Source organism: Alexandromys fortis, unplaced genomic scaffold (genome assembly GCF_014885135.2).
Source record: "Alexandromys fortis isolate MF-2015 unplaced genomic scaffold, M_Fortis_MF-2015_v1.1 scaffold_399, whole genome shotgun sequence".
Taxonomy (NCBI): Eukaryota; Metazoa; Chordata; class Mammalia; order Rodentia; family Cricetidae; genus Alexandromys; species Alexandromys fortis.
In genome coordinates, this window is record NW_026068268.1 from 131,398 (window position 1) to 154,729 (window position 23,332).

The following is a 23,332-nucleotide window of genomic DNA, read 5'->3' on the forward strand; positions in this document are numbered from 1 at the left end:
TTCATAAAGCCCTCTCCATGTTTAGAGGCTGGAGGCCAGGCACCCACGCTCTCCATACCCTACCCCCAAGAGGGTACCACCAAATAGGTGTCAACTACTATAGGACTCCAGCAATGTTTGAGGGCCAACTCACCCACTGCACTGAGGGCAGGACCATCTGACCTCCAAGATCCCACATTAATATGGCCCAACACCCACGTCATGCCCCACCTCTCCCTGTGTCCCAACTATAAGCAGAAAAAAAGGAACATCACCCAAAGAACAGGGAGGCCAAAATGTTTAAGTTATTAAATCAAATATACAGAGTGATTCATTTAATATGTACATATTTACAGAAATGCACTTTCACAAGGAGGGTGGCCAGGGCCGGCAGGTGGGCAGTGGCCTGGTGCCCACGGCAAACGCTGACAGCTGGGAGGGGGTCTGTGTGAAGGCACTTGTCACAAGCTTCAATACTGCCGCCATCCCGGGAGGGAGACCGAGCAGTTGGGAAGGGCACTTCTGAAAGCACAGTTGGAGATCTCTGGAGAGTTCTGGGCAGGAGGAAGCAAGGACGGCAGGCTGGAGGGGCTAGCCAAGGCATGGGCCAGGTTTGCTTGCCAGCCTTAGGCCACACCAGTGACCCCCAACCCTACTGACGAAACCACAGGCGCCACCAACAGCTATGGTAACCAGCATCACACGGGCCACCACAGGTCCCACTGACAGCCACAGGCCAGCCCAGCAGCCACTGACAGCCATGAGTGTCATGACCACAAGCCAATGGCCACAGATGTTTCTAACAGCCACAGGTCCCACTGACATCCATAGGCCAGGCCAATTGCCACGGGTGCCACTGACAGCCACAGGTCCCACTGAGAGCTACAGCTAAGACAACAGCCACAGTCCCGCTGACAGCCTCAGGCCATACTGTCAGCCACAGGTCCCACCGAGAGCCATGGGTCACACTGAAAGCCACAGATCTCACTGAGAGCCACAGCCCAGCCCACAGGTCTTGTGGGCTTTTGGGCCTCAAGCCAGAGAGAAACCCAAATGAGGAATAAAAGAGAAGATTCTGTAAACAGCGACAGCCTGTGGTAACAAACATTATACGATTTGGTGAGAACACAAACACGCCCTGCTCTCCTGCCACAGTGCGTGCGGACACGGAAACGTTACAAAAATAGCAATGATCCGAGAATACTCCGTTGTTTTCTGCCTGACAGCCATTGAATAATTTATACAAGGTTAAAGAAACGTAAAAAATAAACATTTGTTTTTTGTTTTTGGTTTTGTTTTTTACACAAAATAAAGAAACTATGCACACGGCCTTGGCCTCCTATGGTCCGGCAGGCATCGTGGTGCCGGCGAGGGTTCTGGGTGCCAGCCTGGCAGCTGGCCTACTCCCTGCCAGCACAGTGTACATCCTTGGTGCTTCTGACCGCACGGTTGTCCACTTTGGGCCCCGGAGCCCAGCAGGCTGGCCTTCCCAGGGAGCAGCTGGGGTCTTTGGTGAATTTGTGTGAGAGGAACTTCTCTACCTCCGGAGAGTCCCCATCTCCACGGCCCAACTCCTCATCCTCCTCGTCCTCCCCAACAGCCCCGTGGCCAGCTGGCCCGGGCAGTGCCTCGCCTGCCCTGCGGGGTGGCGGTGTGAAGTTCTTGCACTGATAGAGTATGTCCTTGTGGCCCCCAGTGCCCAGACCACTGCTGCCTGGCCGCTCAATGGGGTTGCGGATAGGATTGAGCGGGGCCCACTGGTTGTTGGCACTCTCATCCCGTGGTAGCCGGCTCCTCTCACGCTCTTTCCTGCGTTTTCGTGTCCACCACACGCAGATAACAACGCAGGCAAGCCACAGCACACTGAACACACTGCACAGAACAGGTACCAACAGGCCTAGGTGGAAGGAGAGGCAGTAAGCACCCCAGTTTCCCTACAGTTTGGTTTCTAGAATGGAACTGGATGGCAGCAGGTACCTCATCCCTCTGAGAAGTGTCTACCTGGCAGATTCCCACTGGCCTGGAGTCTGGGAGCCCCCATTTCCCCGGCTCACCTGTGGAAGAGCCTCCCAAAACAACTGTTTCCACTTTGACCTCGGTGACAGCCAGCAGCAGTGAGCTGTTCCCTCGCTGAGTGATGGCAGCCACGATGGCATGGGCTGTGCTCTGGATCAGGCTGCTGTCAGGCAGGTCCCTTGCAGGGCTGAAAGACTGTAGCGGAGAATGACACTGGGGAGAGCCCAAAGGTATTCTCCTGGGCACCTGCCATGGCCACTGCCCAAACCCTGACCAGTTCCCAGCCAGATGCACAGAGGGCTGCCATAGGGAGGACTGAATGTGTGCGAAACCACCACACCTCTACCTCTACCTGTATGCCGCACACCTCTACCTGTGTGCCCCCACCTCTATCTCTACCTGTGCACCGCACACCTCTACCTCTACCTGTGCACCGCACACCTCTACCTCTACCTGTGCACCGCACACCTCTATCTCTACCTGTGTGCTGCACACCCACCCTGGCACCCAACCTGTACCCAAGGCCTTTCTTTTATCCTCTCTCCCTGAATACTGTGCTCCTTCACCACCACACGCCACAAGGCTACTCTGATCTCCTGCCTCACCCTCCCCTTGGCTAACAAGCACCCCTGCCATCTCAGGATGCTTCTTTCAGGGATAGCTCCAGAGCATCCTCTCCAGCCTCCTTCAAACCAGGGATCCTACCCCAGAGCCAATGTCTGCAGCTTCGGAAGCCAGGCAAAACAAACCCTGGAGGTCACTGATCAAGCCACTTCTGAAACCATTTCCCACTTGTCTAGTGCTCGTCTTCTCATTCTGCCTCTGCCCTGGGCCTGTCAAGGCCTTGGTCTAACCCTCCTTCCATACCACGCAGTCCGCACTGCCTCACCTAGACAAACTCCCTGTGGGTCCCACTGGGCTCTAGAGCATTTCTCCTAAGCGAATCCCATCTCACATTCCTGATGCCTTTCCTTCAAGCAGCTGAGCCCGTGGACCGTCCGACCACGAACCACCTCCACACCCTGGTGCTCTTCTCTCCTATAGCTCTGGCCCTGCCCGTCTGCTGCTGTCCAAGTAGATGCACTTTCCCGCCTGGCCCCACTCAGCTGCAGAGGTGCCCAGGGGATGCCAGATCTGGGTCCTTCCTCAGTTCCCCTGCTCCTTGTCTCCATTCTGCCACGTAAACGCCTCTTCTCCTCACGCTTGCCACTGTCCCACAAAACGCCAGTGTCACAGCCACTGAGGGCTTAGAGGCCTGCTCAGGACAGGTCTCCAGACACACTCACCACAGCCACCTCCACAGCACTGGCCCCTGAGGATGCACGGTCACAGAGCAGCAACAGGAGGCGGTCACGTGCCACTGCCCTCGTGGCAGGCAGGGCTCGGATTCCAGAGCAGATGGCGCCCACGGTGGTACCCTGGGAAGACAAGCAATAGGTTAGCAGAGCCCTGGGGCCAAGATCTGAGGTCACTCATCTCTCTGCTGGTGGGGGCTCTCCACCCCAGTCTTATCTGTAGGTAGTGGTAGGAGCTTAGGGGAAAAACGGGGGTTGACAGGATGGGCATCGTGGGTTCTGAACTTAAGGGAGCTATGACAAAGTGATCACTCTCGAGGTAAGTTCTGGAATCCTGGATCCCCCAGCGCCACTTACCTTAGGTACTTGGTCATGGTTAAAGTGCAGTGTGAGGCGTGCACAATTGTTGTCCAAATGGGTGGTCCGTGGCAGACAGGGGGTGCTGGGTAGTGGGGGTTCCTCAGCTGCACACTCCCCCCAGTTCTCACAGGGTGGCTGCAAACATTGACCCAGGGCCTTCTCCTGGCACTGCTGCCCTGGTGGACATTGGGCACTCAGAGCATTGGGCTGGCCAGACAGCAGACAAGGTTTCCATCCACACCATACCTGGGAAAGACACATGGGAATGTGGAATCACAGGCAGGTACAGGCAGCTCATGAAGGTACGATACGGTTGAGTCAGTGCGTCTCCAGTGTCTCCACCACTCAGGGGCCCTAGGGAGGCAGACAAAACTCCACCCCCGAAATGACTTTCTGTCTAAGCAGAAAGAACTAGGCAGAGCCTGGGATGGGCCTCAACTTCCCTAAGTATACAGAGAGAGAGATAGGCCCAAGACCCACCCCCAGTTTATTCCCCTAGGATGCCCCTTATCTGCCTACATCCCCACTCCTGCCCCAGCCTCTTGATAGGTCAGAGAGCGAGAGGGGTGGGTGAGGGGCTGGCCCACCTTGCTACAGTCCCGGTGGCCGTCCAGGCAGCGGCAGCTGTTGCAGTCTTCCGTCCAGGAACTGCCATGTGGGAAGGGCATGCCCCGGGACCAGCAGGGCCTCCTGACTATGACCACTATGGTGAGAAGGAGGAGGCTGGACAGAGTATCCGAGCACTGGAGAAAGGTGCATGCCCTGACCACCACAGTGACAGCCGGCCTACCTTCCTGGCACCTAGGGCCAGAACGACCTGGTGGGCAGTTGCAGCGGTACCCGTTGATCTCGTCCACACACGTGGCTCCGTAAGCACAGGGCGAGGACTGGCACTCATCAATGTCTGCAGGGGAAAGTGGCTATGTGTTTCCCAGGGCAGGCTAGCACCCCACCCAGGGACCAGGATGAGGGAGCCTCAGGCCACCTGACCTGCAGTCATTGTCATTCTGCCGGTCTGAAGCCTTCTAACCCACAGCCCTCACCCTCCTCCATCTGCCTCCGTGCTCCACTCTGAGAGGTGGCCACACCCACAGAAACACCCTCACAGTCAAGAGTGAGCATGAACATTCCAGCCCGTAGTAGCCCATACTCCTCCTCCCAAGGTACAATCAGCCCTTCAGGGAGGAGCTAGGAACCCACAGGACAGGGCTGTGGCCACGTAGTCTATCAGGACAAGGATGTTCATGTCTCCCAGCTCTTGATACCGAGGCTGGCTGGAGGGGCCCCAAGATAGATCCCCCCAGCCCACTCCTTCTATCCACCTAGACTGCTTACTGATTCGGCAGTCGGGGCCTGCAAAGCCAGGTGCACACTCGCAGCGGAACCAGTTGACACCATCAACACAGATGCCTCCGTTGTAGCTGCAGGGGAGAGGGTGGTCCTAAGGGGGATCCCCATTATGGGCCCTGCACCCCTCCCCCACCAGCCTCCAGGCTGCCACTCACCAGGGCAGAGGGTTGCAGTCATTGGTGTCTGCATTTGAGGGGAAAGACAAGGTGGTTAGTTCACCCCACCCAGGGACAGGTGGTTAGATCAGCACACGTGTGCCCAGTACACATCTGCAGATCTGTGTGCCTGAGGCTCATGGGTAGACACTACCCTGTCCATGCCAGCCTGGCAAGGCCAGCAGAGAAGTGCCAAGAAGGTTCAGAAGCCCCGGGCAAGCCACGAGGAGGGGGCCCTATAGTTGAAATGTGACCTATTTCTCAGCATGAGCCCAAGACTGCACAGTGGCAGGTCAGGGGAGGTACATGGACTTTGCAGATCTGGGGTTGGGGCTGACTTAAGAATGGCAGAGCAGGTCTGAGTGTGAATGGGTGAGGTGGACAGGTGGAGGGCAGCTGTAAGAAGGGATGAGGAGCTGGGTGAAGCTAAGCAGGACCCACCGGCCTCCCCCACCTGAAACCCCTCCAGCTCACTGTGAGTGCAGGTGCGGCCCTCCCAGCCATCCCGGCAAATACAGGAGAAAGAGTCTCCACTGCCCACACAGGTGCCTCCATTCACACAGGGATTGGGCAAACAGCTGCTGTTCTTGGCTGCAAGGAGGGAGAAAGGGCTTCTTGTGACGCCTGGGCGGACCCCAAGACAGATGAGACAGGCAGCCTAGGGCCCCCCAGGTCATGCCGGGCTGGGTAGGAACCTCACCAATGGTGCAGGTGCTTCCCTTCCAGCCTGGAGGGCAGGCGCAACGGAAGGTGTCGCCACTGTCGTAACACGTGCCACCATTGCTGCAAGTATAGGCGTCACACTGGAACTCGCCTGCAAGCACACGGCTGCTCAGTGGGCAGGTCACATTGACCACAGCAGGGTCCTGGCGGGCAGCCCCCTCCACTCATCTGCAGGGACCCAAGAACTCACGGGAGTGGCAGGTCTTGCCCTTCCAGCCATCGTCGCAGGCACAGTAGAAGTCATTGACCAGGTCATAGCAGCGGCCGCGGCTGTGGCAGGGGTCGGGAAGGCAGTCGTTGGGATCTGGGGGGAGGACGCCGGTCAGCAGGGGTCACCGGCGCTGGGGAGGGCTTCACGGAGAAGAGCAAGAGCTGGGCCCAAGCATGTGGGAGCCTGGGATTCCACCCCATGACTTCAGGCCCAAGCATATAATGCTGAGTAGGTCATAGGGGTGGAGCCAGGCCTTAGCCAGTGGGGCAGTCTGGGGAAGGCAGGCGCCAGGAGTGCACACTCACTGATGTCACAGAGTTCGCCTTCCCAGCCACTGGGGCAGAAGCAGCGGAAGGAGTCCACTTCATCAATGCACGTGCCCCCATTGCGGCAGGGCTGGCCCATACAGTCGTCAATGTCTGTGGGAGAGGATGGTGAGCTGTCCCCGTGGCTGGCCGGCTTGCCCCACCCCACCGACTGCATACCACTCACTCTCATGGCAGTAGGTGCCTGTGAAGCCGCTGTCACAGATGCAGGAGAAGTTTCCCCCAGGCAGGCTGACACAGTGCCCGTGAGGGCCACAGATGCCAGAGGGCGCCACACCATGCGCCCTGGACCCTACCTCGAACCCGCAGCCATCAATCACTGTGGGAAGGAGATGGGCAGGGATCAGATCCAGCTCCGTCTGGGTTCCCACCCCCGCCTGGGGCTGCGTCCCACACCTCTGCATGCCCCGCCAGGGCATGTCTCCCTGGGCACCGAGCAGTTCTTTCCACCAAAGTCTTCTGGGCAGGCACAGTAGTAGTCACCCTCGAGGTTGTAGCAGCGAGCACCATTGAGGCAGGGGCTTGGCTCGCAAAGATCCACATCCACCTAGAGGTAAAGGAGGGTGTCCAACTGTCAGAGTGCAGCTCTAGACGGAAGCACTTCTCAGTGTGGACAACCAGGCCTCAGCCTCACACCAGACAGTGCCAGGCCAAGCTTGAAGTTCCCGCCCACCCGAGAACGGTCAAGCACCATCAGCTGGACGGAAACACCTGTGGGCCTCCAGCCCCCTCCTGCCGCCCTCGCCTCCACAGCAGCCAAGCTTCCTCTGCCTCCCACAGGCAGCATCCGGCCTTGGCTCCTCCTGCTGGCAGGAAGACCAGCCTCTGACCCCCATGTTGCCAGGCTGCCCTCAGAGCCAAGAGAGGTTCTTCCCACAGCCGGCACCACCACGCTCCCTGGACCTGAAGCCAGGCCCCTGCCATGGCCCCCTAAGAAGTCCACTGAGAAGGACTTCTTTTCACAAAGGTCAGAGCAAAACCATGTATAGCTCAGGACGAGAAAGATCACCCAATAGGAGAAAGGCACCCAGTCTTTCCTAGGCCCACCCTTGACCATGATGACTCCACATAATCAAATCCTTGATTCTACCTTTGGGGACCTTCTTTCAGGCCGCTTCCTTGTGTGGTCCCATTAGTGAGAGCAAAGCACATGAGACCGCGACAAAGGACGAGTCTGACTTTGGTGATGCTGTGAGCCCCCTCCCAGCCTGGCTTCTGAGGGGGCATGGGCAACACTCCCTGCACACCATGAGGTAGCTCCCACCGAAGCCCCTCCAGGTCACTACCTCACAGAATGGCCCAGAGAGGCCCCGTGGGCAGTGACAGCGGAAGCCATCCACCAGGTCCTCGCAGATGCCACCCCGGCGGCAGGGGCTGCTGGCACACGCGTCGTACTCTAGTTCGCAGTGCCGGCCTCCGAAGCCCCGTGGGCATACACACTGGTACCCATTCACCAGGTCCTAGGTGCGTGGACAGAACAGTGGGCGCCTGAGCTTCATGCGTCCCCACCCTGTTCCTCCCCAGCCACAATCCGCCCTTCCCAGTCTTGGCGGGGCATATGGCAGCCTCCTTACCTTGCAGGTGCCACCGTGCTGACACTGCCCGTGACAATTGTTGATGTCTAGGGACAGAAAGGCAGGTGGCAGGGTCAGAGGGGCCCTCTGTGCACCCCAGCCCCACCCACTGTGCCACCCACCCATACTGACTGATGTGGCAGTTGATGCCCTTCCAGCCCGGGAGGCAATCACAGTAATAGCCGCCAATCAGGTTTTTGCAAGAAAAAGCATTAAGGCACGGCTTCCCTTCACACTCATTGGCGTCTGTGAATGAGACAAGGGGAGCTGTGGGGCTCAGGCCCCACTTACCCACTGTGCCCTGCACCTGGCACCCGCAGCCCTAGCAGTACCAGCAGCAGCCGCCACATGCACAGCACACAGTTCATGCATAGACGGCCCCCAGGGAGCCCTTACCCAGCTGGCAAGTAGCCCCCACCCACTGCTCTGGGCAGATGCACTCAAAGCCGTCCACCTGATCCACACAGGTGCCGCCTGCTGCACATGGATTAGAGGCACACTCATCAATGTCTGTAGGGGTAAAGACAGAGAGAGAGAGAGAGAGAGAGAGAGAGAGAGAGAGAGAGAGAGAGAGAGAGAGATATGTAGGGGCATGGCCACCAAGTGGGAGGGCACAGTGAATGGGTATAGAATGGGCAGTGAATGTGGGATCATGTCCAGTTAGTGTAGATGCTGGACTGCGGGTATGGGGTATTGTGGCATGGCCAATGAGTAGGAGCATAGCCTGTGGGGGCTCAGCCCGCAGTAGGGAAGCTTGGTCCCATGTAAAAGAGCAGGAACCTGTTGTCGTTTGGCCAGTGTCCACAGTACAGTGGATTCAACCACTCCATCCCAACCCCTTGGGTGCTGCCCACTTTCTAAGTGGAGTCCCCAGACACTCACCAAGTGCACAGGTGGGTCCACTCCAGCCTGACGGACAGTGACATTCAAAGCCAGATGGCACTTCATGGCAAGAGCCCCCGTTGGCACACGGGTTGGAGGCACAGGCATGCTCAGCTGCAGAGTCAGAGTGTAAGTAGCGTGGTACCCACCACACCCAAGCCCACAAGACCCAGAGTTCACGAGGGCACAGTCCACTCAGCTAGGCTCCCTGCGGAGCAGCATTCCAACGTACCCCGCTCGCAGTTCTTGCCCAAGTAGCCGTCTGGGCAGGCGCAGAGGTATTGGTCAGGCTCAGCGTTGATACAGGTACCCCCATTGACACAGGGGTGGTGGCTGCCACAGTAGTTCAGGTCTGGGCACAAGGGTAGGGCTCTCAGGAACGGGCCCAGCTTCAGAGCTTAAGGCCTGGCCCTGCCCACTGCCCACCATCTACCTTTGTCACAGAGCAGGCCACCCCAGTTGGTCTCACAGTCACAGTGCCAGGGCTCCACACAGCTGCCATGCACGCAGCCAGGGTAGGGGACACACTCGTCACAGAACTTGCCCTGCCAGCCATAGCTGCACCTGGAGGACCGAGCAGTGAAGCTATCAGCTAGGCAGATGAGTACGCAGTTTGGGAGGCAAGCACAGAAGTGCCGGCCATCCCCGCTGGGCCTCGGCCTTACAGAACAGTCCTGAGCCAAGCAGGAGTTACGCCCGCCGGCCAGCCTCACCATCACGGGCATTCCCGGCCCCTGGCCGAGACGGTCAGCCCAGCTGTCCCGTCATTCCTCCCTGAGCTATTCTAGGACTCAACCCTGGGCCAGGCCCCACAAGCAGGCGCCGGGAAGGAAGGCCCAGCCGGGAGAGATCCAGGGATATAGTGCCAGGTCCTGCTCACTAGGTGCTGCTGGGGCCACAGAAGCAACCAGGGTCTGAGAAGGATGAGGTGACATCAGGAGAGGTCGTGGCCACCCTGGTCCAAGGGCTGTGTGATCTTAGTGATGCCCATATCTTCACTGGTACTCAAAGGCACAGGTTTCTCTTATTCCCAGGAAAGTCCAACCCATGGGTTGCCTAGCCAGCCCTATGGCAGGGCCACACTGAGAAGGGTAGAGTTCAAAAAAGATCTCAGATGAGGCCAGAATCTTAAGATCTGACTCTGCCCACACTGTGGTTAAGTTCCCTCTAGGGCAGGCCCTAAGGATGTAAGTAGGTGGCCAGCAGGTGAGAGGACAGGGCTCCAGTAGGCTGCCCTCTGGGCCCTGGGCAAGACTCTGGGGGCTCCTTCCTTGAAGGCTAAGGTCCTGTGGGGCAGGAATGACGTGGAGGCCACGTCACTTCCACGCTGACACCCGCCACAGAAGCTATTTTTATAGAAGGAAAAACCACAGCCCTTCCTGAGCTGCCCTGGAGCCACGCACACAAGCAGTTATCAGCTCAGCTCTCCCAGGCTCACATAGGGAAACTGAGGCTGGCTCCAGGACCCAGCCCAGAATGTCCAATGCAGGTCCACTGTAGGCCACCCATCTCTACTTGGAATCCTCTCTCCAGGTGATATGGGGAGTTGGAGGGCAGGGTGGGGCTGACCAGCCTTGGGTCATCCACCAGGGAGCACCACAGCTAGTTCAGAGCCCAGACCCTGTGGAGTCCCAAGGGCAAGTTCTCCACCCTGGGCGGGCCATCCCACACCAGACCCCACCTTGTGGCTTTCCTGCCAGCAGTTCCAGGGCCTGGGGAGGGTGGCAGGAAAGCGCAGCCATCTCCGCAGTAGCATCCGGTTGGGGAGGGGTGTCCTCTGCTGAAACCTGAGCCCTGGACAGCAGGAGGCCATTTGGCCTCACCCTCTGGCCCAGGGAGAGGCGGGTGGCACTCACCTACTGCCCCCTACCCTGGCTTTCTATCCCAGTGTGTCTGTCTGTGTGCCACCCACAGCCTTTCTGCATTGTAGGGAAACTGGCTTATGTTTCATGTCCTCCCACCCAGCACTGACCACACAAGGATGCTGGTACAGCCATCGAGGTAATATAATTCACTTTGGGCCAAGGAGTGGGTGTGGGGTTGAGGGCAGGCTCCTATGTCTACCACCAGCAGGCCACATCTGCCTAGAACTCATGCCCAACTCCAGCACACTGCTCAGAGACAGGCTGGAAAAGACTACACCAGGCAGAGAGCTATTATCCCCACGGACAATTTCTGCAGCCCATTCCACCCTACCTCCCTCCTAGGATGAAGTTCCTAGAGAGAGGTCCCAGCCCATCCTGGGCCAGGTGCTCCGAACACTGCCTCAAATCTTGCTCACACTGAAAGCACAGCGCGCACAAGTGACGCTGGGGGACGCTCCATTGCACGTCCATCGTTTTGTCCTGGGACCAGCCTGGCTGCTGTTCACACCACAACCCAAGCCAACGCCACCACACCTCCCCCCAGTCCATCTCCACTCCCCACCCCCAGGCTAGACAGCATAGGCCTGCATAAGTCCCTTAACTCCATGCGCTTCACTGCCCTCATCTGAATGGCACATGAATACCCATCCCTCAGAGGTAGCCAGGGATGAGACCAGGACAGCAGGAGGGCCCGGGCAGGCCTACTACCTTGACTCCACCAGTCTGAGAGCTCCTCATCGCCCCCTTTTCCTACATTCTCCAACACCCTGGGCCGCCTCCCCAACTCAACACCTGAGAATGCCAACTTTTGCTCTACCCTCTGCCCTCTAATTTGACCTCCTTACCCCCACACTGCTTCACAAGCCTCAGAGGGCTTCTACTGTCAAAGCTGCAGGACCCCCTTATGGCCTCCCTTTGTATCTAAGTCCCTTGTCAGGCCCCTTGCCAGTGCCTGTCTACATTCCAGCCTCTTCCCTCCACCTGACCACTGGGCTGTAAGTATAACCTGGAATCCACACACTCTACTGCCTCAAGGCCAGGCCTATCTATGCAGAACCCACCCCCCACCCCCGTCTTTTTTTTTTTTTTTTTTTTTTGATTGGCATTCTCTGGCTGTCCTGGAACTTAACTCTGTAGACCAGGCTGGCCTCGAACTCACAGAGATCTACCTGTCTCTGACTCCTGAGAGCTGGGAATAAAGGGCCACCCTGCCCTGTCCAAAACACCCTTTTTTACACACACTGGCCTGCCTCCCCCACAGCCATCCCTACCTCAGCCACCACAGCTACACTGTTCAGTAGCTCAAGCTGGCAGGTTTGCAGGTCCTTCTCTACCCCAGTCGTCCTCTGACCCCTCCACCAAATCCCAGCCCCTGAGCATGTCCACCCCACTTGCCCAGCACTCTCCTGTGTGGCATCTTCTCCCTCACTCTTCCCACACGGTGGCTGTGTGATCTCCTCCTAAGCCTGCAGCCCTCCCTCTGCAGCGCTGTGTCAGTCTCTCTCACTGGCATGCCACTGTGACTCCTCACGCTTACGCCACGTCCACCCACACATACACCTTTGCCTTCTGGTGGTGGGACCACCTGACCATCCTCTGTTGTCCCCTTCTAGCTGCCCTGATGGGGAAAATGTCACTTTACATACCACACGCTCAGGACAACACTGCCCCCTTCATGGCCACAAGCTCCGTAAGGGCAGGGTTCTAATTCCGCTCCATAGTATCTGACTTCTACACGAAGCACCATACTTCATGGCCCACTAATGCCTGTAGGGTGCCCCAGCTGCTGCAGGCTCAACAGCAGCTCGGGTAAAGAAGGGCGGGCGTGATGCTCACCTGCACTCCCCAGGCACGGTGCATCCCCCGTGGAGCAAATTACACCCTTGTTTACACACGGCTGGAAGAGAGGGGCAGAGAGAGAGGCACAGCTGCAGCCAGTCATGCTGGCCCTGTGCATGCCCACTTCTGCCCCCACACAGGGTGACCCTCACCTTCTTTGCACTCCTTGCCCATCCAGCCATCCATGCAGGCCTTGTTTCCATACTGGTCGCAGGTGTAGTGGCCAAAGAAGTCGTTGCGGGGCCGGCAGAACTTGTTGCAGGTGGCGCTGTAGTAGTTTTCGTCACAGCGTACTCGGATCTGCAGCTCCAGATGGGCCACGTGGCCGCTGAAGTGCAGGCTCTTCCAGCGGTCCTCAGGGTTGATCATGCCAGCGTGGGACACCCGCTCAATCAGCAGCTCCTCTTTGGGAGCAGCAGAGTCAGCCAGCAGCACTGGCTACCCGTTAGTCCCCAGGAACACAGCATAGGCCTACCAGGCATCTTTAGGGGCAATGGGGCAGCCAGGCAGAGGAAGACTGCCACCCCTGCAGGAGCCAGGAACAGAGGGCAGTGGAGACACTGTCCAGGCCCCCATGGGAAGGCTGGGCCAGAAGCTCTAACCAAGGGCTCGGGAAGCTAGCACTCCTGTTCTACCATCATAAAGATAGGGTCAGAAGGGCTGCAAGCCCTAAGCTTCCCAAACCCACTGAGCACCACACCAGTCATGGGTTACCATTCTCTCTTCCTTCCTGTACTGCATCCAGCTTCCAGAAACACCCTAGTGATCCATCTTAAACAGGATTCTGGGACCCATTCACAGGTTCTGACCTGCCTCGCAGTTGGACCTCCCAGTGCACGAAAGCACTCCCTGAGCAGGCTAGAGAGCACCTTCACTGTTGCCTGGAATTTCTATGGCAGCGGCTCACACAGCGCTCTTGTTCCACTTTTCCCCGTTTCATTAGTACAGGTCCAGCTGGGTACTCAGTGCCCTAAACTAGAGCTCTCCTAGTAGGCCCACTGCTCTATGCTTGTCATGGCCCCTGGTTGCCTTCCTTGGGCCTTGGCTGACCCTGAGCTCCTGATCTCCTTGTTCACATAGCCTTGGCAACATCCCTGGTGGACCTGGGTTTCATCCCGATCATCACGCATTGCTGTGGAAGGTCTCAAGGGGTACATCTGACCATAACCGCAGGTCCAAGCCATCAGTCACCCTGTGCCTCCACATTCAAGAACAGCCCCTCAAGATGCCTGTTTCAGCCTCCTTGTCTTGATACACATAGTATCCTCTTTGTTGGCCTCAACTTCGGCCTTGCAGACTCTGTCCACATTGCAGTCTGAACAATCCATCCCCAGCAAGAGGACAGCATCCTCACTGGCCCCGAAGTCTGCTTGATCTGATCCCCTCGTCCCCCAAACTGCAGGAACTCCACCCAGATCTTCAGATACTGCCTCTGGGCCTTTGCAGTCTGTTTACTCTCAGCCTGAGATGCTTCCCTATCTGTCCATAGACAATCTCTACCTCATCACTAAAGGTCTATGATGACCCCCACCACACACACACACACACCGTCACAGGACAGTCAGTCACCACAAAGGCAGAGAAGCATTTGAGGCTATCCCATTCCACTGTATCTACCAACAGGGGCACCAAGAGTACACTGAAGATACCTGGAATAAAGGGACTGTACACACAGCTCTGCAAAGCCACAAATACAAAGAGCTCCTTACACCAAAACCATTGTATGAGCCATTGCCTCCAACAGACAGAGAAGCACAGGCCTGGCCACAGGCACTCTGGACCAGCAGACCAGTTTCCCAGCATCTTGGGGAAAGTCTTGCTGACAGCTTCCCTCCACCTACCCACTCCCCCCAGTACAGGGCACACTCACCATCTGGAGTGGTGTCATTGTCCCAGTCCCAGGCCTCCACGATGAGGGTGAAAGAACGCTGCAGACATAAGGGTAACTGGTCAGGTGCCTGAGGCTCCTTCCCACCTGCTGCAGTTCTGGGGGCAGGGTGCACACCCCAGACCCATGAGGCTCTGGGCTGCTCAGGCCTAGCAGAGGACCTTGTCCCATGGCTCTGTGGTTCCCTTCCATCCCTATCCCCATCCACCAATGCTAGCTCATCTCCCCTACAGATCCCAGATATCCCAGCTGAAAGGCAGAAGAGTCTTCCTGGCTGCACCTCTCAGGAACCTTTGGCTCCTTGATCTTGGGCCCCCACAGCCCAGCTCAGCCCCACCTGTGCAAGCTCCTGAAGTCAGCAAAGGGTGAAGGGAGAGGTTCAAGCACCTGTGGCAAGAGCACTCCCATTGAGAATGCATCACTGAGGTCTGCCCTGAGGTTGGAAATACGTGGTCCTGTGTATTACAAGCCCATTTGAGAGACAGTACGTAACAGTCCTCTCACCAGGCACATGGAAGTGCTTACCCAAAGGCCCAGCAACAAAATCAGCGGAGTGCATTCAGTGAGACCCATAACTATCACCCCAGGACAGAGATGGGGGTGGGGGGGATACTGAGGCTCAAGAGATGCTGTGCTGGGTTCAGCCTCAGCCCCATAATCATGGGCAGCCCCACAATCTGTCCCTCCTGCCTCAGGCCACGATGATGAGTGCTGCTGCTAGCTGTCACCTTGGCAACAGAAGACCTGCCCCTGTGAGAGAGTGGCCTGAGCCCACCATGCCTTGTCCCTCGGGCAACCCTTCCTCTACAGCCAGGCTACGCTGAGGAAATTCATGTTTTTCTGGATGGCCGAGAATCCCACTGGTCATTCCTTGGCTCCCAGACCCTCCCCTCAGACCCACTGGAGCCCCCCACCTAACCTGGTCTAGGCCCTAGGCTTTCTAGAACTCCCCATTCAGCCTGCCAGACCCAGCCTACTGGACAGACAGGAGAACCTGTCCTGTTCCCTGTCTGCTGGCACCTCAGCATGGGCACCTTCCCTTCCTACTCTGGCACCTCCTCTGAGCACCTGTCCGTAGACATAGGGCCTATGCCACTGTGAGCAAGGCCAAAATCAGAGCGCCACTGGTTCCCCCCAGAAATCTCCTTGGTTCCGTGAAGCCACTACCAGTTTTTCAATGTTATCCCTTAAGTTCCCCTTAAACTCCCTTCCCCATTCCCATTGTGACTCCCATCCTAACTGCTCTTTCCACTGGTCTCTCGGCAACCACAGGGCCTCCCAGTCCTATCCACAGAAGCCTAAGAACCCCCCACGCACTATTCTCCTCCGCCAGGATGCAGAGCCTTCTCCCTTCACTCCAGCACACAACCCTGGCTGCCTGGAAAGCCATCCGCAGGGCCGCCATTTATCCAGTTCCCTGGTGCCAAGCTGGGCTCCCGGCCCCTTCCCAGGCCTTCCCTACCCTGTTCCTTCAGTTTCCTTTACCCACCTACTCATTCGAGTGCAGAGCACAGTGCAGACATTGCTTACAGACGGAGCCAGAGAAAGTAAGCGGCAGGCCAGGTCATACAGCCCCGAGAGGGAGGAAGGCAAGGAAGAAGAATGAGGGCCAGGAAGGGGGCTAAAAGGAAGGGAGGCAAGGCAGCGAGGAATATGGAACAGGCAGGGCCATAGCACGGGCACCACAGACCCCACTGCAGAATGGTCACTGATTCCCTCAAAACAGGCGGCCAGTGAGATCGGAGGCTAACAGGTTTATTCTGCTCCTGGGTAGCAGGGAGGAGCTGATGGGCTGAGAGAGGGTGAGACCAGGCTGGGCCTGAGATCACTGTCATCACTGCTACAGGTCAAGCCCACCAACTAGAGGCTCTAGCCACAAGGCAGGCAGAAAAGCCTGGGTCTGGATTCCCTGCACACACCTGGGTTTCAGATGCACCAGGAGCACTCCCAGGAAACCCACGCCAGCCACACAGGTAGGGTTACCACCACCTCAGCCTGAGCCCAGGGCTCCAGTTACCTGCTCCCGCAGGGACACAGCCGGCCCGCCACCCAAGAGGGCCCATCGCCCGCCAGCTGGGCTCCCTACACCTGCATGGCAGGAAGTCATCCAGGGAGAACCTGAGCCAGCAGGCAGGCGGCACCTTTAGCTTCTCCCCACCTGCCACAGTGCCCCCCCCAGCTCTTCCCTTCCCCCAGCCTGTAGCACCGCATCCCTCACTACAAATGGCAGTGTGCATCCCTGCCTGGGAAGTCAAACCCTGCAGTTGACAGAGGAACAACGGCGCCTGGGCTGGAAGCCTATGGGAGCTCGGGGCCTCAGAGTGAGTGGGGGCTGGGAAGGCTGGGGGGCTATGGGAAAGACAGAGCGCTACCACCTGCCCAGGTTCTCTAGAAGCAGAGAGAAAATCCAGGCCCCTCCTTCTAGGCCGCTCCTCCTGGGCCACCTGCCATGCCCTCAGTCGCAGTCTATCACCGTCTGGTCAAGCTCCAAGCCTGACTGCAAGCCCCTCACCTAGCCCTCAGACAGAGCTAAGAGGTCAGCAGAGAAACACAGGAAAGGTAGGCCTGAGACCAGCTGTGCCGTACCCCATAGCAAGGTACAAGGCTTGTTCTACCCAGCATCCAAATTGGGCCCCTGACAGAGCACTTGCTGGCAGTGACAGACGCCCAAAGCACAGCCATATTTCCTAAAATCAGAGCTTTTTTGGAGAAGCCTAAGCCTCTGTCACCATTGTCACCCAAGGAGTTGCGGGGCAACCTCTTCCAGGTCTCAGGATCACAGAAAGAGACAGTAGGCTACCTCATGCCAGATCTTCAACACCATCAGACTGCAGCCAAGGCCTTACTACCGGTGCCCACCCACCCACTGCTGGAGGCCCCAGGCTCCACTGTGAAGAGGGAAAAGTCAGTGAGTCCACTCACTCCTCATAGTCATCTGGGATCGCAGCTAGCCTAGGGGCAGGATGGGGTGTGTGAACAGGGGCCAGTTTAAGCCTTCGGTCTGCTAATAAGAATTCTTTCTGGGTGTTGGAACTAAAGTCTCTCATCTCCTCATACCCAACTACCTCCAGCTCAAGCCCTTGCTGGGCTCCCCCAGGACCCCTCTCTGGCCCAGCCCACTTCCCATTCCATCCAGATAGCACAAGGACTCCTGAAAACCACAGTGCCTTTCCTGCCAACCCAGATGCACAGCATCCATCCTCCTCCATCTATCACACTATAGGCCTGTTTTCCAACCACTCCTGTGGGCCCAGGGTCAAAGGCCCCATCCACTTCCAGGTCTAAATCCTCCACTGGCCACATTAGTTCTTTCTACCTCATGGCCCCCGCATTGCTGGCTGAGAGCCCTACTTCAGTGTGTACTATGCAGCTTTGAACAAGACCCCCCAACCCACAAGGGGGAAGGTCGGGTACAGAATAAAGAACCACCTGCTCCTAGCTCCACTCAAGGAGGATTCTGGGTCTCACGGGGATGATATGGGAGGCGACGGGACTTAGAATGGGTATAGTGAGAGGCCAGTGTCCATCCCAGCTCCAGAAGACACAGAGGGCAGCATGGACCTTTGGTATACATGCAAGACACAGATTCCAGAACAGCCCACCTGCGTCAGATGGGGCCAGGCCCTGTGTCCACACCACCAGACCTGCTCCGGTACCCTCTGTTCTGACTAGTCCCAACAACCTCCATGCCTCCATCCTAGTGGGGCAGACTTCCTCTGATCACCTTGTCTTACCACCCTCAAGTACACCATGGACCTCACACATCTAGTACACATTTGGCCGTGTGCTGGGCAGCCAGTAGGGGGAGAGGAAGGACTTGGGCAGGACGGAGCCACATTGGAAACTTCAGAAGAAAACAGGCTGGGCATCCTACAGCCCCATCTAGCTTCAGGAGTCCCAGTCAAAAAGGCATCCCATCCATCTCAAGGGAGGGGGAGCCAGGTTATAGAACTACTACCATCTCAGCACTTCTGAGCCACAGACCCCACCTCACGTTCACGCATGACCCCAGATGGGCCATGGAGCCCACACTCTCCCATGCTGCCAGTCTTCCAGCTGGTAGATGTGACAGTGCATACATCACTGCTCTGCTACCAAGGAAGCAGACTGGAACAGGTCGCACCCCTGGACTCAAAAGGCAAGGTGGTCAGGCAGAAGGCCTGCAGCAGAAATGTCTCCTCTTCGGCAGCCTTCACGAGCAGAGCCCCACCATACAGGCCAGCAACCACCTTGCTCCTCATCAGTCTTCCTGGAAGGGCCATCCACCAGACCCCCAAGGAAAGCTCACTATCCTCTCAGAACCTTCTACTGCCACCTGCTCAACCCACAGAGCTCAAGCACGTGTGGTGAACACAGCCTCCCCGCTGCTAGGTATAGGCAGGCACCAGAGCCACTCCAGGGAAAACACATCTCCTGGGGCCATCTACAATGCGCACAACCTGATGGGGGTTGCCGCACCTCTCCACATCTAAGAATCCACTCAAAGAGGCGCCACCGCAGGTACACACTGCAGGTACACCCAGGACAGAGGGGGACCTGTGAGACGCCGGAGCTTGCTCCCATTCAATTCCACACCGGCCCATCTCTCCACGAGGGCCTCCTGACACCAAGGAACCTGGTTCCCAGCTGGCCCTCGCTGTTCCCAGGATCCAAATGCACCCTGGCTTACGGGACAGAGCTGAACTTGTGGCAAACCAAACAGCATGGCCTCGGGGCTGTTGCTGAAGAGCGGAAATACCAAGGAACTGGCATCACGGCACCACCTCCATGCCTGGCATCAGGTCATGCAGCGAGAGAGAAGAAGGGGAACCAGAGCTGTCCCCCAAACACGGGATACTCTTTAACCCCAACCCTCCATCCAGGGTAGAAACCTGCCCACTCCTTGGGCATCTGAGGGAACCAGCTGGGGACAGAATGAAGGAAGTTAAAATGTCCTCAACACCAGGTACCCAGACTCCAAAGAAGGCAAGGGCCTGTCCCATCCCGTACCACACCAACCGGCTGGACAGCAGGGCAAAGAGCCACAAGGGACACGCGTTGGCCCGCCACATTCCTCCAGGCCCTCCCTGCCCCCACACCCACTACTGCCAACTCGAGCAGAAAACACATCCTCAGGTAGCGATTTGGAGCCACGCTGGCTTGGGCCCAAGTGCAGATGACAGGCTGTCGGCCCTGCTCAGACCTGCCTGCTGTGCTGCTGTGGGGGCGAGGGGGCAGGGCAATAGTAACTGCCTAGAGCCCCTCCCATGCCTGCCCGAGCCTTTTTCATTTCAGGGACACATTTCCTATCACGAGCCCCCAGGGTCAAGGATACCTGACTAGGCATGGGAATGGAGGATACCCTGCATATGGAGCAGGAGCCCAGGAAAAGATAAAGATGGAGGCACACGCTGGGTGGCCTCGGATGAAAGCGATGTCCAGGGCTCAGAGAAAGGGCAGAGCTGGCCCCCAGCTCCAAGTCTCTTTCAGGACCACGTCCCATGGCTCTTGGTAGCTGAACACCCAGGAAAGTTCCCACTCCATTTCCTAGTCACAGATCTGCAGCTCGACCCACGCCAGTTGTTCTTGACCTGGTTCTCCAAGCTATGTCCACATTCACTGCCCCTACCTAATTCCATACCTGCAGACAATCAGGTAAGAAAGTGAACAAAAGCAAGCACCCTAACGCTCCCGGCTCCCAGGCCTTTCTACCACAGGCACGGGGCCTGTCTCCCCCTGTTGCTGTATCCCCATCACCCTTCTTAGCATGCCCAGGCTTGGGTTCCTGCCTGACCTGGCCACCCCTAAGCTGAAACTAAGAAGCAAAATAAAACATCCACAAACATCGGTGCCACAGAGGGCTACAACTTGAAGCCTAGTTAGTGTCTCTTCCCTTTGGGAGGGGTGGTCTTTCCATCTGTAGCAGCTTTTGCCAACACACACATACATCAGGTCATCCCTGCGCAGGTCTCAGGCGCCTGTCCGTGCCCCGGGGCATCCAGGAAACTGCAGGGCAGGAGCTGGCTGGCCGCGGGCCCGGACGGCTCCGCCAGGGCCTGCCCCAGACCAGCCCCAGCACGCGCAGCGCACATGCCTGCGCAGCCTGCCGGGCCGCAGGCGCCTCGCACCTCCTCACGCACAGACACGCGCAAGGCAACGTAGGCACACTCCGAAGACAGCCGAGCACGCAGACCCTGGCTACCCCGCCTCGCCGAGACCCCAAGTCCTTCGCCCCCACCCCCGGGTACCCCGCGCGCCCACGTGGCTAGGCGCGAACCTGTCCGCAATAGCACGCACCCCAGGCCCGCCCGTTGCGCGGCGCCCCCTGCCGGCCCCGCCCCGTCTGGGCGCGCGCCGCCCGCACCCGCGCGGCCGCAGGTGCTGAAGGGACCGCGGCGGGCGCCGAGGCGCGCAGGGAAGCTGAGTGCGGGGGAGGGGCGCACGTACCGGCCAGGCGAACTGAAAGGGAATGACGACGAGCCCCGGGTCCTGGTGGCCGCCGGTCCGAGACCGCGCCCGCGCTCGGTCCCCCGCAGCGCCCGCCGGCGGCAGGTAGAAGGAGTTGCCACCCAGCACGGGCGTGGCGCCGTAGCCGTAGCTGCAGGGCCCCGTGGGCGTCACCTTGGCCTGGTACTCCTTAAGGCACACGCGCACGTACGTGTCGCACTCGTCGCGGCCGCAGCCCCCCGCGCGCGTCGTCCGGCCGTCACCGTCACAGCAGGCGCCGCTCAGCAGCTCCCCGTTCACGTTCCGCAGAGCGCTCAGCTGCAGCTCGAAATAGCCCATGGGCCGCGCCGCCTAAAAATAAGGCAGCGGAGAGTGCAGGGAGGCACGGGCCGGGGTCGCCGAGCCTCCGCCCCGCCCCCACCCTCGCGCAGTTCCTAGGGATCCGGGCGGCCGCTTGCGCGTCGCCCGGCCCCGAGGAGCGGCCCGGTGCGCCCCGTCCGCGTCCGTCGCCACCGCGCGCCCCGCTCACCTGCACGCACAGAAGCAGCAGTAGTAGCAGCCGCCCAGGCAGGCGCCCCCAGCCGCGCGCCCGCATCGCCGCCTCGACCCCGCCCGCGGCCCCGCCGCCGCCGCCGCCGCCGCCCGCGCCCGCTACGGCCGCCGCGCCGGCCTCCAGTGCCCGCCCGCCCTCCGAGCCCGGCGGCGCACAGGCGGCAGCGGCCGCACAGGCGGCGCGGGCGGGGTCGAGCAGTGCGCGCGGGCTGCGCGGCGGGCGTGCAGGGGAGGCGGCGGCTACGGCTCGCTGCGGCCGCGCTCCGGCGGCCGGCCCGGCTCCCACCCGGCGGCGGCGGCGACGGCGGCGGCGGCGGCGGCGGGTCCCGGCCTCGGCTCTGCGCGCCCGCGCTCCAGGCACCGCAGCCAACAAGTTCGGGACGAGACTGACAGCTCGCTCACCCATTCGTCACCCGCGCACCTGCATATTCATGAGGGGGCGGGGCCTCGCCGTGGGGTGGGGCTGTAGGGGGGTGCTGGGGGCTCCCTGGGCTTTAAAGGAGGCGAGGGCGCGGTCTGCGCGCCGCGCGGCGGGGCGCGGGGCCACCGAGCCGTGGCTTCTCCTGTGCCCAGGCTCGCTGAGGTCTGGCCTTTTCTGCTCCAGAATTCACGCTCGGGTTAGCAGCCTAGGAGTGGGGCACCCCCTGAGGTCACCGTCATGGTCCCCACCCATCAGAGCGCAGCCAGTCTCGCTCTGCTCTTGGTCCCAAAGGAGATGCTGCCTGCTGAACGCATCAGGATTTTGCCCCCATGCAGGGCGGGTGGGACCCGAGTAAGCCCAACTCCTGGTGCGCCCCCTTCCCCGAGGAATCTCCTCCGCTCCTCAGCCTCCTACCGCCTCCCTGCCGGCTACAGGGGGCGCTGCTCCCCTCCGACGCCCAGCCCTCCCCTCCTCCAAGCGCACAGGTTGAGTAGTCAGTCAACAAATGTCCTTCTAGCAAAGCTGTTTCCAGCTCGGAGTTGAGGTGAAGGTGGACATCGTCAAACTCTTATCTTCAAGAACTCGCCCGCCAGAGGTCCAAGTTTGGGGGGAAGGAAACGAGAAGAAAGACAGTGGTCCATGTCAAGAAAGCTACCCAAAAAGGATTTTCCAGCAGTTTGGGAGTCTAGGTCACAGGGCCTAGGTATCCCACCCCTCCACTACCATCTCTTGAGCCTGTACCTAGGTGAGCACCTCCTCCACATGTCAATACCAAGGGTTCCTAGTCTACAAACCGCCTCTATTCCACTCAGCGGAGCCCTTTCCAGTATCAATGGTAACCCTAGTGATTAGAAATCCCTGCCCCTCAAAACCCCACAAACAGCTGGGTTGGCCTCTCTCCAAGGCTGCTCTCCCAAGTTTCCCCTACTGGACCAAGTCACTGCCAGAGGACTTCCTGGGGGAGGGGGAAGTTCTGATACAGGTGAACCAGAGGTGCAGTAGAAGCGGGCCAGGGGTAGTAGCCTCCTTCCTGGACATTGCCTGGCAGCCCACACAGGGAGCCAAGCTCCAGTTCGCCTGCCCGGCCACTATCTAACGGCTCTCCAAGATCTGCAGACTTGCAGCAGGCCTGAAAGGATGGGCCAGCATCCCCCATACTGGCAGTGCTCCCACCCCAACCTGAGCCCAGGGAGCCGACAAGCAGGTAGGCTAGTGTGGCGGGGGAGACATTAGCCAGGCCTGGCTACACAGAGACCCCCACCAAATAAGGGAACTGGAGCGTGTTAAGAATCTTCCTGATGTTTGCATCCTTCAAGAGACACTCCCTTTGCAGATTCATCCTCATCTTCCCTCTGACCTGGAGGCCACAGGGGGCACAGGAGCCTTAGCTTCCAGTTTGCCTGTGTTCACCATCTCTCTGGGGCACCCAGCCAGGCTGTGAGCTAGGCAGCCACAGCCCTGGCCTAGCTA

At 58.9% G+C, this 23,332-nt stretch overlaps 1 protein-coding gene across 2 annotated transcripts; it reads right to left on the reverse strand.

The window, feature by feature from the left end:
• Positions 1 to 262: 262 nt before the first annotated feature.
• On the reverse strand, positions 263 to 21,552 carry Jag2 (jagged canonical Notch ligand 2). Of its 2 annotated transcripts, XM_050131976.1 has the most exons (26): positions 21,419 to 21,552; positions 20,890 to 21,240; positions 14,446 to 14,503; positions 12,728 to 12,979; positions 12,573 to 12,633; positions 9,305 to 9,435; positions 9,104 to 9,223; positions 8,872 to 8,985; positions 8,386 to 8,499; positions 8,122 to 8,235; positions 7,990 to 8,036; positions 7,702 to 7,875; positions 6,812 to 6,962; positions 6,582 to 6,734; positions 6,395 to 6,508; positions 6,069 to 6,182; positions 5,856 to 5,969; positions 5,630 to 5,746; positions 5,156 to 5,183; positions 4,986 to 5,071; positions 4,441 to 4,554; positions 4,238 to 4,353; positions 3,648 to 3,896; positions 3,282 to 3,413; positions 2,034 to 2,190; positions 263 to 1,876 (listed from the first exon to the last, which is right to left on the reverse strand). In XM_050131976.1, the coding sequence occupies exons 1-26, from the start codon at positions 21,482 to 21,484 to the stop codon at positions 1,380 to 1,382; spliced, it is 3,744 nt and encodes a 1,247-aa protein (XP_049987933.1). In that variant the 5' UTR covers positions 21,485 to 21,552; the 3' UTR covers positions 263 to 1,379. The 2 variants fall into 2 exon arrangements, with proteins under 2 accessions (XP_049987933.1, XP_049987934.1); XM_050131977.1 differs by lacking the exon at positions 8,122 to 8,235.
• Between the last annotated feature and the right edge of the window lie 1,780 nt (positions 21,553 to 23,332).